At 35.8% G+C, this 18,474-nt stretch overlaps 4 protein-coding genes and 1 long non-coding RNA gene across 5 annotated transcripts in view; 4 read left to right on the top strand and 1 right to left on the bottom strand.

Annotated features, from left to right (window-relative positions):
- The first annotated feature begins 1,090 nt into the window (after positions 1-1,090).
- Positions 1,091-2,349, top strand: LOC104821681. The gene is made up of 2 exons (XR_773111.2): positions 1,091-1,705; positions 1,807-2,349. It is a non-coding gene; the product is annotated as an uncharacterized LOC104821681 (long non-coding RNA).
- A 586-nt stretch (positions 2,350-2,935) lies between these two features.
- Positions 2,936-4,934, top strand: LOC104821682 (40S ribosomal protein S3a-2-like). Its single transcript, XM_010552633.1, has 7 exons — positions 2,936-3,049; positions 3,184-3,231; positions 3,401-3,506; positions 3,846-3,983; positions 4,077-4,262; positions 4,353-4,553; positions 4,654-4,934. The coding sequence occupies exons 1-7, from the start codon at positions 3,039-3,041 to the stop codon at positions 4,747-4,749; spliced, it is 786 nt and encodes a 261-aa protein (XP_010550935.1). The 5' UTR covers positions 2,936-3,038; the 3' UTR covers positions 4,750-4,934.
- Positions 4,935-5,687: 753 nt separating this feature from the next.
- Positions 5,688-7,097, bottom strand: LOC104821683. Its single transcript, XM_010552634.2, has 2 exons — positions 6,878-7,097; positions 5,688-6,778 (listed from the first exon to the last, which is right to left on the bottom strand). Exon 2 carries the CDS (start codon positions 6,701-6,703, stop codon positions 5,831-5,833), a length of 873 nt encoding a protein of 290 aa, XP_010550936.1. The 5' UTR covers positions 6,704-6,778; positions 6,878-7,097; the 3' UTR covers positions 5,688-5,830.
- A 3,417-nt stretch (positions 7,098-10,514) lies between these two features.
- Positions 10,515-14,790, top strand: LOC104821685 (zeta-carotene desaturase, chloroplastic/chromoplastic). The gene is made up of 13 exons (XM_010552635.2): positions 10,515-10,774; positions 11,486-11,610; positions 11,770-11,904; positions 12,007-12,079; positions 12,156-12,229; positions 12,504-12,608; positions 12,702-13,034; positions 13,448-13,490; positions 13,563-13,719; positions 13,834-13,962; positions 14,098-14,170; positions 14,260-14,424; positions 14,541-14,790. Exons 1-13 carry the CDS (start codon positions 10,648-10,650, stop codon positions 14,709-14,711), a joined length of 1,710 nt encoding a protein of 569 aa, XP_010550937.1. The 5' UTR covers positions 10,515-10,647; the 3' UTR covers positions 14,712-14,790.
- Positions 14,791-18,132: 3,342 nt separating this feature from the next.
- LOC104821686 (serine/threonine-protein kinase WNK1-like) overlaps positions 18,133-18,474 on the top strand; it is a 3,929-nt gene continuing 3,587 nt past the window's right edge. Inside the window, exon 1 of the mRNA XM_010552636.2 lies at positions 18,133-18,441. The gene's annotated coding sequence lies outside the window, so the exon portion shown is untranslated. The remainder of the gene's footprint in view (positions 18,442-18,474) is intronic.

Genomic DNA, 18,474 nt, shown 5'->3' on the forward strand with positions numbered 1-18,474 from the left:
TATGAGATTCAAGTCATGAGAAGAGCGTGTTTGATATGATCGAATAGCTCAAGACCATGTCAGGAGCTAGCGCGTACTGAAAAGTACAAGACGCTAAAAGCTCTGGTGAAGAGGGAGATGCCGAGAGGTAGCTCTGTCAACACCCACGTCCTCAACATGAGAGCTCATATTGAGGAACTTGAGCGCATGAGAATGAGGCTCGATGATGACTTGGTCGTGGACCTTGATACGTGTGTACCGAGTCTAAAATCTATAACCCCATTCACAACTCACTGCAAGGATACGGATCGTCGTAACACGGGGTCGAACGCAAGGACCGGTAGCTAAATCTAAATCCTAATCGAGACTAAATCAAAGCAAGCAAGTAGAAGTGATGGTGGAAGTATGTGGAATCTAAAATAACTAAAATAAGAAAGCAAATAAAAAGGTGTAACTATCAAGCAAAGATGACTGTAGGTGTCGGGACCGTATTCGCGTGTATGGGTATATGCTAAGCATGCGAGAATTACGATATTGAATCTGTATTCGGGAATCTTCAAGCAACAAAAATAGAGAAATCACCTCCCGGCATATAACTCACTATCTAAAGTTCTCTAAATCCATATCCCTATGTGATTTATCAAACTAGATGCATGAAGAACACCATCATCAATCTTAGATCGATCAAACCATATTCCTATGTGAATAATACGATCTATTCTATCGATTTTGATCTGAAACTAAACCCATATTCCTATGTAGTTCATAATCTGAAATAATTGGCCAAGGGGTCAGCAAACACCAATCGAATAAAGCACAAATCGATAAAACCGAAACAAATCCAAATCGCAACCAAGTTAGGGTTCAAACATACCCAAAACACAAACGAATCCCTAACCCACAGCCGTGGATGTACTCACGGTTCATGGAAAAACACTGAGCAAAACTAGAAACAGAAAGAAAAGAGGGAGAAGAGAGACTCATGTCGACAGCAAGCGATCTTCACGTTCCAACTCTCCTTCTTCTTCCCGGAATCCCGTAAAACTCTTATTTCTCTCACCAAAGCTCTCCAAAGTGTGTATAAAGTCTGTCTCAAGGTTGTATCCTCCTCTTGGACGTCTGAAGGCATGTTTTATAGACCCTAGGCGGCGCTCCCAAAGTCCTTCTCCCACCAGAATTAGGAAAACTCGAATTAGGTCTTTTTCCGGGTTTTGACTCGGACCGAGTCAAGTTCTGACTCGGCCGAGTCAAGTCGAACTTTTGATCTTCACGATTTCGCTCATAACTTTCTGCTCCGGTGTCGGATTTACGCGATTTTGGTGTCTACGCGAAGCTCTTGAAGTCCTTTTTCCAATGGTAGAAGTTTCGTGCGATTTGGACTTCTGTGGAGAAAGTTATCGACGTTGCAACATGAGTACCTCATCCGGACATCTCCTTTAACGCTCCAAATAGTTCCTTTTCGGTTCCAATCACCTCCGAAACCTGTAACTCTGCAAAACTAGAGCACAACCGGGTTTTGTGTCCTAATACGCCTAGAATTCCTATAAATGCACATGATCCTCGTCTAAATCCTATAGAAACGTCCAGGAAATATAGAGAGAATTAGGAGTTATCACTCTACACAATCGGCGGGGTAGAGAACCTTATCGCTGCAAGAAAATACTACGCGGCCACCATAGACTTGACGGGCGGCAGAAACAACAGAGCCCTATTCGGGATCTGCTTGGTAAAGAACCCTAATCTCCTCTTTTATATCGGGTTTTTCATCATCTTGTCCTCTTTGGTATTGAGCCTGACATGGAGGATTACCATTTATTATACCTTCAGTGTGCCTCTGCCATTTCTCAGCTATCAAAGGGCAGGAATAAAGAGGACAGAGACATGGTGGCGCCTGAGCTGCAGTCTCTGGCTGCATCTGCACTTGAGAAGGAGTTCAAGCAAAACTCTCCGGCTAAGCTTCAGCTCCTCTCCTCCGCTTTGCGAAGCTTGAAACTTTGATCTTAAAAAGCCGTTTATTGTTTGAGAAACGCAGTCGCGAATGCTAGTTGGGTCGGTGGCCGTGGGGTTCTGTGTGGAACAGAACTCACAAGGAGGCTGACTGGTGGAGTGGTGTTCATCTGCAGCTTTGGTCTTGCAAGTGTTTTTTTCTTTCATGAAGGTTTCCACAAACATAAACATTTTTGGTGTTTCTAGTTTTAAGTTAGTGTCAGGTTGCTCTTTTTTTCTTCCTTTAAATTTTTAAATGTCTTAAAATTATTGACTGTATTATTATTTGTTGTTCTCTGAATAGACTGTATGAACATAAGCCACTCCGCTGATTTATTTCTTTTTTTTTTTTTAAATTGAATTGTTGCTTTAAGATTTCATATTTTTTTGTTTCTTGTTGTGTTTTTTTTTAACTATGTGGGCACTGTATACTAGGGGTGTCAATCGGGTCAGGGGAGGTTTTCGGGTTTAGATCGAACCGAATCAGATTGAACTTTTGGACCGGTTTAAATTGGGTCTGAACCAAGAATTGAGCCCGGTCTAAAAAGATTCGAATCGAGTTTCAAACCTTCAACCCTAAATTCGCATCCATCCTAGTATATACGTGCATGTTATTCATATCACATGTGAACTTTATATTGATATTTAATAAATCATGAGTTTCTATTTTTGTTTGGGACAAGAAGAAATATAATTTAAACTTTACTATTCAATTTTCAATGAAAGATCATATTTAGCTATTTCTCGAAATTCTATTTTATAAGAGAATGGATGGTTAAAAAATCAGATGAAAATACATGGGCCGTAACCATAAGTAGTTTTGAGCTCAAAGCCCATCATATCTGATGACATGGCAGCCCAACACGAATTGATGACGTGGCAATCAATGGTTTTCCGGTAATTTGACACGGGCCGAATCAAACCCTAGGAATTCCTTGGTATAAAATCCTCAGAAGCTGCACGTACTCGAAAAATTAGGGTTTGTATAAGTAGCTCTTGCGGCTTCTTCTTCTCCTCCTCCTCCTCCTCCTCTGGTCGTAGACGCCGCTACAACCACCTGAAGATCTCCAACCATGGCAGTCGGGTACTCTTATCTCTTCTTCGCTTGTTTCTCGGAGAATGTACCGGCGTATATCGATGTTATATTGACGTGTGGAGGTGTATTGTCTCTAGCTTCAAAAATTGTGTGATCCTAATCCGGTTCATCCCGTGTTTCAGGAAGAACAAGAGAATATCCAAGGGTAGGAAGGGAGGAAAGAAGAAGATGTAAGTAAATGTTTGAGAACGGTTTCTGATTTTCGATATACATTTATCCGTACTGGTTGTATGCTTATGTATACATCTAATTGCATGTTCCTGAACTTGAATGTTTACAAGCTGTTTCAACCTTGCCTGATGCCACATTTTGTTGCTGATGTCCGTGTCGATAACGCAGAGTCGATCCTTTCTCTAAGAAGGATTGGTATGACGTCAAGGCTCCCTCAGTTTTCAGTGTGAGGAATGTCGGAAAGACCCTTGTTTCTAGAACGCAAGGTACCAAGGTAACTTCCTGAACCGTGACAAAAGGCTTTCTTACGAGTTCAATCCTTATCATAGTATCCGATCCATGATGTTTAGCTTACAGTCATCAGACGATCTGAAATTGCACTGCATTTATATTTGGGCAGAAAAATAGGTACTGTTAATTGGAATGATTTAGAACATTGTAGATTGACACAATGTTCATCTCTCTAGAGTACCAATGTGGTTAGTGTTTTATTGCTAAGAGCAATTGCTCCCACAACATATCTTTTCTGCAGTTTTATCTACTTCGCGGCCTGATTTTTCTCTACTACTGTTAGTATATCTAATTGCGTGGGTGTGTTTCGTAATCTTATCAGATTGCCTCTGAAGGACTAAAACATAGGGTTTTTGAGATATCCCTTGCTGATCTTCAAGGTGATGAGGATAACGCTTACAGGAAGATCCGTCTCAGAGCCGAGGATGTTCAGGGCAGGAATGTGCTCACTAACTTCTGGGTAAAAGTTCTGACTCAAAACTTGTATACAACTTGGGAAGGTCTGTTTGAGGGGTAAACACTAAGTGTTGTTCGCTGTATGTGTTATCTGAAGGGAATGGATTTCACAACCGACAAGCTCAGGTCTTTGGTACGCAAATGGCAGACTCTGATCGAAGCTCATGTCGATGTCAAAACCACCGACAACTATACCCTGAGGTTGTTCTGCATTGCCTTCACCAAGAGACGTGCTAACCAGGTCAAACGAACTTGCTACGCTCAGTCCAGCCAGATCCGTCAGGTATATATATACTCGTGTATAGAGACAACCTTCGCTTTTCAAAACCTCATTCAACAAGTGGGCTTACCATGAATCATGAAAAATATACAGATCAGGAGGAAGATGAGGGAAATCATGGTGAAGGAAGCTTCGTCGTGTGATCTAAAGGAGCTCGTGGCCAAGTTCATTCCTGAGGCAATCGGTAGAGAGATTGAGAAGGCGACACAAAGCATCTACCCTCTTCAGAACGTGTTCATCCGTAAAGTCAAGATCCTCAAAGCTCCTAAATTCGACCTCGGCAAACTCATGGAGGTAACAACAATCAATCAATCAAATCCGAAGCGTTTTAAGTTTATAGATTCTGAGACTTGAGACAGAATATAAATCCGACAATTGTGTGTTCTGTTATTAGGTTCACGGCGATTACTCTGAGGATGTCGGAGTGAAGGTAGAGAGGCCAGCCGACGAAACCATGGCCGAGGAACCGACGGAAGTCATCGGAGCCTAGAGAGTTTCGCGTTTTCTGCTCTGTTTGGAAAAACAAATGTAATGTTGTTTTTCTTTAATAGTCGTTTTTTGGGTCCGAGAGAGTTTTCCCATGACTTAGCGTCCAATGATATTTGTTTTGTTATTACGTCGGCATCACTTTTCGTCACGAGAAATTTACTCTAAATTCGTACAGTACTAAGCTTAGTGACGTGTATTTTCCGTAATTAATACAAGTGATGGGGAATTCGAACTTTTCTTCTTACACAGTAACAAGAAGATGGAAGAACCGATCAAAGTGCAACTGTAAAACAACTCACAAAACAATGAAATATCATTAACTGATAAGGTTTCAGTAACGGAACAAGAACCGATTTCCAGAAAACCAAATACAACCCCAAGAAGTTGATTATTGTGAGCTTCTCTCTCACCCCTCTCCTTACACATTCAAAGGCGCAAAAGCATAAACCCTAATACCCAAGAGGATATACCCACATATAAAATGTATTGGTACATTGCTCCATCATCCCTCACGTAACCAGACCTCCATCAATTGCTCCACCTTCTGCAGATCTTCTTTCCCTGTTACTCTTGTTTCCTTTATGCCCATGACCCTTCTTTTGGCTCCTCTTGATATCCTATCAGTAACATACTGTCCATATAGATACACTCATACACAAGATACATTTTTTTTGGATAATCGAATGTTCTGGACTAAGTTGCACACTAATCTCTTCGCTGATGGTCAGCTATATGACAAAATTACATAGATTTTACATACATTTTTTTTTTGATAATCCAATGTCCTGGTGCATTACATGCCCCAACTGTGACAAAATTCAGGATACAAACATGTTTCTTCTATATGTAACTTAAGTTTTTCAGATACTCTAAATTATTCAATTTTTTTTATACCCTTGGTATAGGAAGGATCATATCAATGTAGTGAAATACAATGCATAGGAGAACCACCTTTGATTTTATATATATATATATATATATGACAGAAACAACAAACGTTGACAAAAATCACCCGTCACTTTTGACTCTTTTCTGTTAGCAGCACACAAAAGGAAATGTAAAAAATAAACCCACTGTCTTCTCTACTCGTTCTTCCAAGCATACAACGCCAATGAAAACCCAAGACTTTGAGATTTGGTGTCCGAAAAGAAAGACGACGCCTTCGTCTTCTCGGCAGATTGACATGTCCTGAACATAAACACAGCGCTATTCCCTGTCGAAGGCATACCAAAGAGCCAACTATGCACATCCCATAGGACTTCCACTTCCATTCTATCCACCATTATCGTGTTGTTCCCTCGGAATTTCCACTTTATCCGCTTCACCGTCATCATCGTCTTCCCATCCACGCGAACTATGAGGCAGGGATCGCTTACACTTGTGTCGCACTCAATCACGAGATCATGTCTTTTTCCGTCACCGGAAAACGGCGCCTTTGTTGCGAACGCTCTCTTTCCGAACACGTGCTCTTTCTTGGCAATGAGCGATGCATTTGGAGATGAAGGTGTGACTGTCGGATTCATCTTCATCTTCTTGGAAGCTTCTTTGTTCATATCGCCAAGGAGGAGGACTGTTTCTTTGTCCACGGCAACTCCCACGTAGAACCCTCCTAATGGTTCGGATCCGGATCCGAATTTTGCGGCCGAGAGATCCCAAAAGACATCGACTTTACGGGAATATGCCTCTAGGCTCTTCGACCCTTTTCGTTTGGTGAACAGCCATGGCTTGATCTCGACTTTACACAGAGTTTGGTTGCATGAATCGTCAACTCCCACTGTCAGGCCTTGACCCATCAGATTCTTAGTCCACGTGACAGTGATCAAGCAAGTACTGCCTCGAATGCGGCACTTGTAGATGCAAGTTACCAGGTTCTGTGCGTTTTTTCCGGCATTCGAAGACGAAGAATCCGCAATTTGAACGCCATTTTCACCAAAACAAGAAGGAAAATCCCTCATTCCTGGGAACTTTCAATTCCACCCTCTCTCTCCGGCTTTTCGACAAACACGGGGTGGGTGGCCAAGTGCTCGACCCTAAAGATCAGACACAGCAAATTTGCCATCAGACAGAGAAATACAGTAACGGATGGTGTAAGAGAATTAAGAGAACCAAAATGAATGTACAGAATTTACCTGAAACTGATGAATTTCATCCAAAAACGAGAAGACCCAACTCAGAAATGCTTCGAAAAATCTTCAACGTCGACCTCTATTTTCTCAATTTGATCCGTGTTCTGCAGGCAAATCCATTAACCAATAATCTTCTTTTTTCAGAGAGAGAGAGAGAGAGAGAGAGGGGGGGGGGGGGTTCGAAGCTAATCGAAGGGAATGTGTGCTAGTCCATCACTCGAACGAGACAAACAAAAAAGGTTTCACATAAAAATAAAAATTTAATGAATTAGGGGATGAACAAACTATAATTAATTCGGGAAAATGAAGCATGCTTTGAAAGAAAATGACATCTCACGGTGTAAAAAAAAATATATTCATTGTTTAAAAGAAAACGTGACGAGAAAGTTAGATAGCTATTTTAATAGCCAAGAATTTATTATTTTTTTATTTGATAATTTAAGATAAAAATTAAATAATGATAATTAAAATAAAAACTTTAATAAAAAAAATAAATATAGGATTTTACAACGATATTGCGTTAAAGTGTTGGGAAAATGCAAGCACGACGTGTACAGAAATAGTTAAATGGTTCTCTGATATTTGGAATCTGGATGCCCATTATAATATATATATATATATATATGGACACCACTTACTATTGAAATTGCAGAGCGCTATGTAAATTTATGTGTTTAATAAAGATAAACAGTTTTTATAAAAACCAAATACAACCCCAAGAAGTTGATTATTGTCGACGTGTACAGAAATAGTTAAATGGTTCTCTGATATTTGGAATCTGGATGCCCATTATAATATATATATATATATATGGACACCACTTACTATTGAAATTGCAGAGCGCTATGTAAATTTATGTGTTTAATAAAGATAAACAGTTTTTATAAAAATATATATATATATATATATATATATATATATAATAAAATATGGCATATCTCGTATAAAACAAATAAATTTTATGCTAGTAATTGAATATATCAACATCTTAGTATTTATTTCAAAGAAAACGACCAAAATATAATGTAATACATTAGTATTCGTCAATAAACAACGTCCGATAATCTTTATGTTCATTACAATCACATACAATAGTGAAACAAATGGTGTAAATAAATAATTAAAAAAACAATATCGGTCGTTAATTATATAAATTGTTGGTGGTCAAAATATAATAAATTGATAATAGTTATTAATATTTCGTTTCTAAGTTTAGGGTTTTCGATGTCGAATGGTTCAGAACTTATGCTTCAAGCATAAGAATTCATCATATCACTAGAAACAAAGAGATCAATAAAAATATTTCAGGCAATGAAATTATATATTTTTTTTATATAACATATATATTTTTGTAAAGATGCGTTATTTGATTGGATCCGGATATTGCAAAATGATTATTTTAGCAATCCATTTGTCTGACAAATGTTTGCAGCCTCTTTTTACGTAACAAATTTTCTAACGTTTCAAAACAAAGATGAATTTGATATAAAAATATAATAATATGATAATCGATAAACCGAATTCGAAATAAATATATCAAACAATGTATTTTTTAAATAACCAATTTTATTACAAATCAAAATGGATAAAAATTTTCTAAAAGCGAAAAAAAAATCAAATTTGAATAAAATTGAATCGAAATCAAAATGTTCACCTTGATTATATATATATATATATATATATAAGAAATTATATTTGCAGTATTGTTTATTTTTGAGTTTCTATTAATTAATAGAATACTTTGTATTATGATTTTGTGACAACTTGAAATTTAATGCGAAAATAATTGTGAAAAAAAAAATGATTTGGTTATAAAATTGGTGTGTATTCGAAAGGAAATGGTCTTCACGTGTGCTTGTCGATGAGTGGTTGTCATGCGTTCCAGCCCAATATTGGGCCCATCATTCTTTGTATTTTTGGGCTTTTTACGTATTTATCTCATATATATTATATATATACATATTATAAGACATACAATATTGTAATAAAAATATAAGCGGTCGATATGGTTTCCAAATAAAAAAAAAAATACTCAAACGAGTCAAATATAAATCTAAATAAATTATAATAAAAATATACATTCGTTAGAAAAAACTAGAATGTAAAAATAATTTGAAAATCGGACTGGAAAAAAAGACAAATTCAAAAATAAGAACCTTTTTAATAACAATATAATAAATTAAATAAAAATAACTAAATTTCTAAATATTATCCCTCCCTGGTTTTTTTGTGACGGATAAGATTGGTGCACGTAGGTGGTGGTTTACACGACAATCTTAAACGACAGCTTGTGACTTATGCTGCCACACATTTCGGATATATCATAATTTATTATTCTTACTATATATTTGTTGTATAAATCAAAATATTTTCCTATCAATATTGTAAAATCACATTTAACTCCGTGATTGGACCGACCAGTCTTAACGCAATCATCGGTCCCGTATTATTTTGCCTCGTTTTTTTTTTCATTTTCATTATTTTTTAAAGTAAAGTTTTATTTTCATTTTTATTATTATTATTATTGTTGTTGTTATTGTTTTTTCATGTTGTTATCGTTATTAGACGCAAGTCTGAATCGATTGTCCGGTTAAATGTGAATGTACCGGGTTGTATTTGTTTCGAATTTATTCTTTTTTTTTTCCATTTTTGCAAATATATGATAAACATTATCAAGAACTTGTCGATTGACTTGAAATATTTTTTTTAGAGTAAAATAAAATAAAACTTATTGCAAAAAAAATGGGGAGTGAAATCAAATAGACGTTACGAATAATATAATTTCAAAATCACGACTGTGACTGGTCTGAAGTCTAGTCAATTATTACTACATGTGTTGGTTTGCTGTGTGATTGTTTGTGATTCCAAAGTCTTCTTCGCTCATTTATGTTTTTTTTTTTCAATTTTCAATTTAATTTTGGATGATGAAATTTATATCCTTATCAAGATATGTAAATACCGAAAATGTTTTTAAGAAAAAAATATATTTTATTGGGGGCGTCGGTGTAAATCGCTTCCGCAGAACGCGATCAACAATCGCTGAAATCCGCGTTTGGTCGGTATGGGTCTGGTTCATTAGTATTTATAGCCCAAATAAAAAATAAGGCCCAAAAGCTTCGACCCACTAAGTTTCTAAATTTAGTTTACAAACTCCATTAATAATTTTCAAAAAGTCAAGAAAAATTTAATTTGTTGTACACAAATTACTATATACATGTATATGCACGAGAATAGATTAAAATATTTTGAAAATTTTCAACACTGAGATAATATCGTTTTTCTTATTTTTAAAACGATTGCTGACTAAAATAAAACATATACACTAAAATAATCTTAAAAATTACTCTCTCAATTTCTCATGTTTTTGTTATAGAGTTAAAATTAATTATAATTTTATTTATAAAAAAAAAATGTCCTTTTGGTGATAATGGATCCTTTTTCTCTCCTCGGTGGTTTGGTAATGGTCGGTCCACGATCTTATAATGGGCTAAATATCCTCCAACATTTCAGATATCAATAATCACATATCAGCAATAAAATTATTATATATATATATAATATATATATATCCGATATTACAAAAAAAAAGCGTAAACTATGGATATATTTTCTAATTATTTTTGCGCCTAACTGAAACTCCAAACACAAAGTGTGCCGAAAGCACAAATCCCACGACATTTTTTCATCGCTCGTTGCTTCTTCCTCCCTTTTATTTTTTGTGTGTAGATAGAAAACCCACTAAACTTCGGCTCTTATCTCTTGGTTGCTTGGTTATGGCTTCTTCCATCGTTTTCGCTGCAGCTTCGGCTACTGGGCTGCTCTCTGTTCCTCCATTGAAGGCTCGGAGATTCTGCCTTCGTTCTTCTCTGGACACTGATGTTTCCGACATGAGCGTTAACGGTAATGAAAATCGGGTTTCTTCTTCTCTCTGTTGCAGCCAGTCGACTCCTTTGGATGATTTGGAGCCTGGGTGTTTGGAAATTTCTTCTCTTCGCCCCAGAAAAATTGTGGGTTTCATCTGAATACTGGCGTAGTTTGCATATCTTGCTTTGGTGGCTCAGCTTTAGGGCGTTTATAAATTGCCTTTTTTGGGGATTTCTGTAAAGTTTTTTTGGGTGTTCAGCAACTATGGTAGAGCCCAATCTGCTGAATTCAGGAGATGAACACTTCCTTTCAGGGGTTTTGGATAAATTCTGGATTCTGAATTTTGATATGGAGAGCAACGTGTCTGTGGTTTACCTCTACTAGAATCATCATTGGCAGGAAAATTACTCGAAAATGGTGCTTCAATCGAGTTTCTGCATGGACAAAGCTTTTCCTTTGTTCCTTGGTTCGTTCACCTTTGGTTTGTAAAGTTATTGGAGATGAATTTTCAGCGCATAGCTTTTTGGTTGATTTATCATCCATTTAGTTAGTCCTTGAGAGGTAGTATTTGATAGATCAACGGCCCCTAGAATTGAATTGGATATCGGGTTTTGGCCGAGGTTTTACCCTAAGAAGCCTTTGTATTTATTGTTAAGCATACTAAGAATTCGATTAACTATGGTGTTAATATTATTATCTTTGGCCTTATCATATTGTTCTTGTTCAATGCATTGGCAATGATTGCAGCTCCAAAGGGGTTATTTCCACCGGAGCCAGAACCGTACAAGGGGCCAAAGCTGAAGGTGGCTATCATAGGAGCTGGACTCGCAGGCATGTCAACTGCCGTAGAGCTACTGGATCAAGGTCACGAGGTGTTCATTTCACTTTTCCTTGTTCTATGCCTCTTTTCTTCTCCGAGATACAATGTTTTAGATTATGCTTTTGGTTAAGATTTGTATCCATTCTTGTCAAAATTTATGGGATTCTGTTTATATGCTTACATGGTTGTTTTTTTCTTAATTTTATTTTAGGTGGATATATATGAGTCAAGGCCTTTCATTGGTGGCAAAGTCGGCTCTTTTGTAGATAGGCGTGGCAACCACATCGAAATGGGGCTACATGTTTTCTTTGGCTGCTACAACAATCTCTTCCGTTTGATGAAAAAGGTGTTGCTTATGAAACCACACTGACTCGATTTTGATCACCTGCGAATAAATTGTATAAGAAGTGCTGTGCAATATTCACTGTCTTGATATGGTCGCTTACAGGTGGGTGCTGAGAAAAACCTTCTCGTGAAGGACCATACTCATACATTTGTCAACAAAGGGGGTGAAATCGGAGGTACAGCTCAATCGTTATCTCGTTTATATAATCGATTTTAGGGTTTCAGTGTGCTGAGATGTGCATATGATTTTAGAGCTCGATTTCCGGTTTCCTGTTGGAGCTCCGATACACGGAATTCGTGCATTTTTGGTCACCAATCAACTGAAGGTATTTGTTACGTTCCTGTATTCTCTGTCCACTGTTGGCCTTGTTCATCTGTTTTAAAAGAAACCCAAGAGCATCTAAGCTTTAGACCTCAGTCTATTCGATGCCCTTACACTTGGTTCTCGATTGCATATTCCTATATGACCAGATTCTGCATAAAACGGTTTATGGGTAATTTTGTGCTTATATGAAACAAGATAAAGTTGGCTCCACCTTATCCTTTCTTGGCTGTCATGCTTTAAAAATATACGTTCTTTTGAATGAATTTCAAGAACAGCCTTATGACAAACTGAGGAACTCATTGGCTCTTGCACTAAGCCCGGTTGTTAAGGCCCTTGTTGACCCCGATGGAGCGATGAGAGACATAAGAGATCTGGACAGCGTAAAGAATGATAACCTCTGTTCTTTCATTTATATACAAATACTTTTATATATCCTTTTAATTAAAAAAAAACTTTGTTCTAATACATTTCAGATAAGCTTCTCAGATTGGTTCTTGTCAAAAGGCGGAACACGGGCGAGTATCCAGAGGATGTGGGATCCTGTTGCTTATGCTCTTGGTTTCATAGACTGCGATAATATCAGCGCTCGATGTATGCTCACGATATTCTCCTTGTTCGCTACAAAGACCGAAGCTTCTCTGTTACGTATGCTCAAGGGTTCGCCCGACGTTTATTTGAGCGGCCCGATCAGGCAATATATCACAGATAGGGGTGGCAGGTTCCATTTAAGGTGGGGATGCAGGGAAATACTTTATGATAGAACAGCCGATGGAGAAACATACGTCACAGGGCTTGCAATGTCTAAGGTGAATAACTACTGATAATTCATCATATTGGATTTAATGTTCTGCTTTCGGTTTTATTATCAGGGTTAGCAAAATCCGAAGCACCTTATGAAGTTTTAAAAGCTTAACCTGGGAAAAAAAATGTTTCAAGGCTTTTGTTTTGGGGACTTTGACTATTTTACTGAACTGAATGCATACAAAACTTTCAAGACCAGAGTGAATCAATAGGTGATGATTTGATCCATGTTTAAGAAGTTCAAAGCTTTTTCTGATGTTTTTTTAAAAGATTCCTTGCATATACATGTAGACCAACACATGCACACACACACACACATGTGTGTGTGTATATATATCCCATTATGGACAATCAAAGAAAATTTTGTGTTTTATATGATGCCATTGAATGTTCATACTTCGATTTTCATTTGTTCCAGGCTACTAACAAGAAAATTTTGAAAGCCGATGCATATGTTGCAGGTAAATATCTGTCTAAAATAGTTTGAGTTATCACTCAATATTAAATTTTGCTGAATAATCCTTTTATTTCAGCTTGTGATGTTCCCGGAATCAAAAGACTGCTACCGAGCCAATGGCGTGAATCTCGATTTTTCAACGATATATACGAACTTGAGGGAGTACCTGTCATCACAGTACAACTTAGATACAATGGTTGGGTCACTGAGTTACAAGATATTCAACTCGCAAGGTTGATATCTGTAAAACCCAAAATTATCTGATCTGTGCAAGATGATGATGATGATGAATAGTTCGGAACTTTCTTCTTTACTTGGTGTCTTTTACTTGTTTTATGAAATTATAGGCAGCTGAAACAAGCCGTCGGATTAGATAACCTTCTATACACACCCGATGCCGATTTCTCATGCTTTGCTGATCTTGCACTCACGTCACCGGCCGATTATTACATTGAAGGACAAGGCTCTTTGCTCCAGTAAGAGAAAGAAACCCTTCTCCCTCTTGTTCTTTTGAATGAATCCCCATCTGAAACGGTTCTGCTGAGTGTAAAAATTCTCGGGTTTATCGGCTTTTTTGTCAGAGGTTTTTGAAGTAAAGAATCTTGTTTCAGGTGCGTTCTAACCCCTGGTGATCCTTACATGCCATTAACGAACGACAAGATCATTGAGAAAGTGGCAAAACAGGTAAGAAGATTGGTAATGTCCCGACCAGGACAGAAATTCTATCAAAAGATTTTTGGATTTTGAATATTTTGTGTCCTCTGTTTTTTCAGGTGACCGAGCTGTTCCCGTCATCCCGGAGTCTAGAAGTTGTCTGGTCATCGGTTGTCAAGTTCGGTCAGTCTCTGTACCGAGAAGCACCTGGCAAAGATCCATTCAGACCCGATCAGAAGACGCCCATAAAGAACTTCTTCCTCGCGGGTTCGTACACAAAGCAGGTATGTACCCTTTTGAATCGGCCCATTCTCGTTCATACAAGATCAAGCTTCTTCTACAAAAGGTTGCGTCCAAGCTAAAACCCGGGGAAAAAAAATGGGGCATTGTTCTTTTGTAGGATTACATAGACAGTATGGAAGGGGCGACGCTGTCGGGGAGACAGGCATCGGCATTCATATGCGAAGCGGGTACAGAACTGGCGGAGCTAAGCGAGAAGCTTTCGTCTTCTTCCACGGAGGGAGGATCCTCTGCAACTCCAGTTGCCGATGAGCTAAGTTTTGTCTCTTGAACAATTTGGTTTAAAAAAAATAAACAAGCTTGAAGTTCCCATGCTTAATTCTCTGATGGTTAAAATTGTAAAAAAAAAATATTAATAATTGTAGTATACTAAGAGATAAAAACAGGATATTATCACCTGTAAAAGCACTTTTATATACATATATATATATATAAAAGCATGTGTAAAGAAAACCATGTCTTTGCTTGCTTTGTCTTGATTAATTAATTGAATTGACCTGCCATATGTACCAGGTATGGATTATTATAAATTTAGTTCTAAACCGGTCCAAATATAAATCGAACCGAATAATATTCGGTTTTAATTTGATACAAATTTTATATTGTATAACTCGATAAATACCGGACTGACTAGAATCAAAATCTAAATTATCCGTCCTTAATCTCAATTTTCAGCCTTTTATCAAAATTTTATGTATGCATATATAGTTTCAAGGTTTGGTTATTGTTTAGTGTATATATAATAAAATTATTTGGAACCCAATCGATACTAACATCGAGACAAACCGATTGACATTCGATTTTAACTTTGTTATAATTTTTTTATAAAATCGAACAAATCCATGAATAAATAGGAAATCGAAGTCTATTGGGCCCATATCTTTTAGGCTTTACTGGGCCTAATGGGCCAATCATTTAGGTATTTGGGCTTTGTGGTTTTCTCTCTCTTTTTTCTTTTTACACGGAAAATATAAAAAAAATATTCCAAATATTTTTTTTACATGAATTAATTGATGTGAAATTCGGCGTGAGTCAAACATTTGGTTTGAAAATTCAAGCCTTGTGAAAAGCTTACTTTAATACAATTCTCCTGACGTGTAATTTCAAAGTTGGACCGAATCATTATTTTGTATCACTTGTTTGAATTGACGTTCCAAATCTTTGTAAGAGGTGGTACCATCTAATTGCACGTCATTAAGTGAAATATGTTGTCTAATTAACTAGATAATTAATTCGGTTTCCATTTTTTTTTAAAAAAAATTATATTCATTCAATTTTTTTCATCGTTCCTTTTTAGAGACTATAGATTATTTTAATTGTTAATTATGTTAAATTGGAGTTGAATTCAATTAATTTGATTAAACAACAAATGGAAATGAACTCTAATCGAAAGATATGTTTTTACAATTAATTAATTTATTCATGTATATTAATATTCTTAACCAAATAGCTACCCCATTCTTTTTGGGGTTTACTTGACTAAATTTTCTTTCCGTACGGCTAACCACGGAACCGTCAGTCAAACAAACAATCCATCGATTAATTTAGTAATTAATCAGATGGAAAATTAATGATTAACCTCTAAAGCGCCTTTTATTTTTTGCGCGTGGCAATGATGCTTATCCTAATTAATAAAAACAAATTTAATAATATAATATAGAATTTTGCATTTAAAATTTTGTAAAAGAACAAAAAATACAAACAAGTATCTGGTGGTAGATGGAAAGCATATTGTTCAACATATTCCATCGTCACATCTCACTTGGAAAAATTAATGATCATAGTTTACTTTTTCATAATATCATACATACATACATACATACATACATACATACATACATACATACATACATACATACATACATACATGCATACATACATACATACATACATGCATGCATAAAGAAAAAAAAAAGACCAAACGGATAAAGCTTTTTGGTGGTTCGACTTCATTATCACAACAACTAATGGAACCCTTTCCATAAAGGCTATGATTATAATTGTGTGTGGTCTTCCTACACACACATGCACATGCACATGCACATGCATGCGTGTGTACAGATTAAAGGGTCATCCATCCATCATTGTGTGTGTATATATATATATATATATATATATATATATATATATTTTATGGTAAAGTCGTGATTTATTAAATGCCATACACACACATATATACATATATATGTATGTATATAGTTCATTTGTATGTAACGGCCATGCACCGCGTATATATATAATATGGATTCATTAGGATAACACATGCACAATATACATTCGTTTACATACATTATTAATAATGAGATAAAATTATAATCTTATATATATATATAAGTTGAGTTCAAACTTAATTCAAATAATATAATATAGTTTATATAAAAAAAATTATATAAAAAATAATATAATATAGCATATAAAAATATATAAAACCATTTCATAAAAAAATATATAAAACCGTATAAAATGTACCGATACGTACATACATAATGGAAATATGGAAAGTTGGAATATAATAAATTTAGATCTAAAAATCGAACAGAGCAAAATGTAATGTCAAGACATTGTGCCCTAACACACACAACTGGAACACGTGCCACGTGGCCTACGTTGTCTTTGGGCTTCCTCTGTTTGCCTCTCTCGGAGCATCCAAACGACATGTTACCGAATTGTCTTTCTGTTCCATTTCTCTTTTCTCTCTCTCTCTCTTAAATATGATATAATAATAAATTGTTATTATTATTTTATCACAGTAAAATAATTTTTTTTAATGTTCTCAGGATAAGTTTCAGCATTGGATTCCAATATATCTGTAGGTTGGAAAATTTTTGTTAAATTATTATAAAAGGAACTAATCGCTTCTAGATTATTATATTGATCAAATATTAAGTGACGCGTTGATGAAAAAAATATAATTATATGTTTTTATATATGCAATTAATTATGATCAAATAAACAAACATTTATGATTTGGTTAACAAACAAATTAATTCGTTCTTTCATTGTTTATTTTACACCTCATGATAGCATAATATTGAATTAATTTATACTACTATTATCTACTATATAAATTAAACTAAATTATATATTTATAAATTCAAAATTGAAAATATACGAGAGCTCGAATCTGATTGAAAGAAGTGATTATATCTATGAAATATTCTCTCTTTTGTTGTTAACTCGTAGTAATATATATTGGAAACCCACACACCGTTTTTCTTTGATATATTAAATTGTTGCTTGTTTATTGACACCATTGCTTCAAATAATTCATTTTTGGTAAGTCGTTAAACTTAATTAATTAACGAATTTCGTGAATATGTTAGGTAATTTATTTCAATATTCAATTAGGATCACATGTATAACTGTGCTTTGACGAATTTAATGCGGTCCAAAATTCCCTCCGCATTATTTTTATTTTACCATTGATTTTGCAAGTGAATCACCCCACACTCATGAACGTGAATAATGGCATCAATTATTATTTAGAGATATAATAAATAATATTGATATTGAAATATATACATGTTTTTTTTACTCTTTTATTTTGGACCACTTTTTTCTCCCTCTCTCCCCTTCCTTTGTCGTCTTTCTTTCATGAGAGGTGGTTGTGTTTTTCTGCAAGAAAAAAGAAAAAAAAAACTTCCACTGAAGAAGAAATCTTGTCTTGGCTCATAGCCCCCTCTCTCTCTCTCTCTCTCTCTCTCTCTCTCTCTCTCTCTCTCTCTCTCTCTCTGTGTGTTCTATGGGTATAAATGAGAGTACGTGATGATAATGTTCTCTCTTACATGAGATTCGTGTTTTTTTTATTGAGCAGTTTTTGTCAGAGAGAGGGAAAAAGATCTTACCAGAAAGACTATTAGGGGAAACCTAATCTGAACTCCCGATTTTGTTTTTTAAAAGAGGGAAATTTTGTTGCTAAAACTAAGCAGATATAATTTGTTTCAGGGAAGGGGTTTCTGGGTTTTTTCTTCTTCTTCTTCTCTCTCTCTCTCTCTCTCTCTCTCTCTCTCTCTCTCTCTCTCTCTCTCTCTCTC

The sequence above is a fragment of the Tarenaya hassleriana genome, unplaced genomic scaffold (assembly GCF_000463585.1).
Source record: "Tarenaya hassleriana unplaced genomic scaffold, ASM46358v1 Cleome34, whole genome shotgun sequence".
NCBI lineage: Eukaryota > Viridiplantae > Streptophyta > Magnoliopsida > Brassicales > Cleomaceae > Tarenaya > Tarenaya hassleriana.

Coding starts and splice junctions, on each gene's coding strand:
- LOC104821682 (XM_010552633.1), top strand. Junction 3,984..4,076: donor ATGTGCTCACTAACTTCTGG/GTAAAAGTTCTG, acceptor TGTTATCTGAAG/GGAATGGATTTCACAACCGA. Junction 4,554..4,653: donor ACCTCGGCAAACTCATGGAG/GTAACAACAATC, acceptor TTCTGTTATTAG/GTTCACGGCGATTACTCTGA.
- LOC104821683 (XM_010552634.2), bottom strand. CDS start 6,703: ATGAGGGATTTTCCTTCTTGTTTTGGTGAAAATGGCGTTCAAATTGCG.
- LOC104821685 (XM_010552635.2), top strand. CDS start 10,648: ATGGCTTCTTCCATCGTTTTCGCTGCAGCTTCGGCTACTGGGCTGCTC. Junction 11,905..12,006: donor TCTTCCGTTTGATGAAAAAG/GTGTTGCTTATG, acceptor GGTCGCTTACAG/GTGGGTGCTGAGAAAAACCT. Junction 13,491..13,562: donor AGCCGATGCATATGTTGCAG/GTAAATATCTGT, acceptor CTTTTATTTCAG/CTTGTGATGTTCCCGGAATC.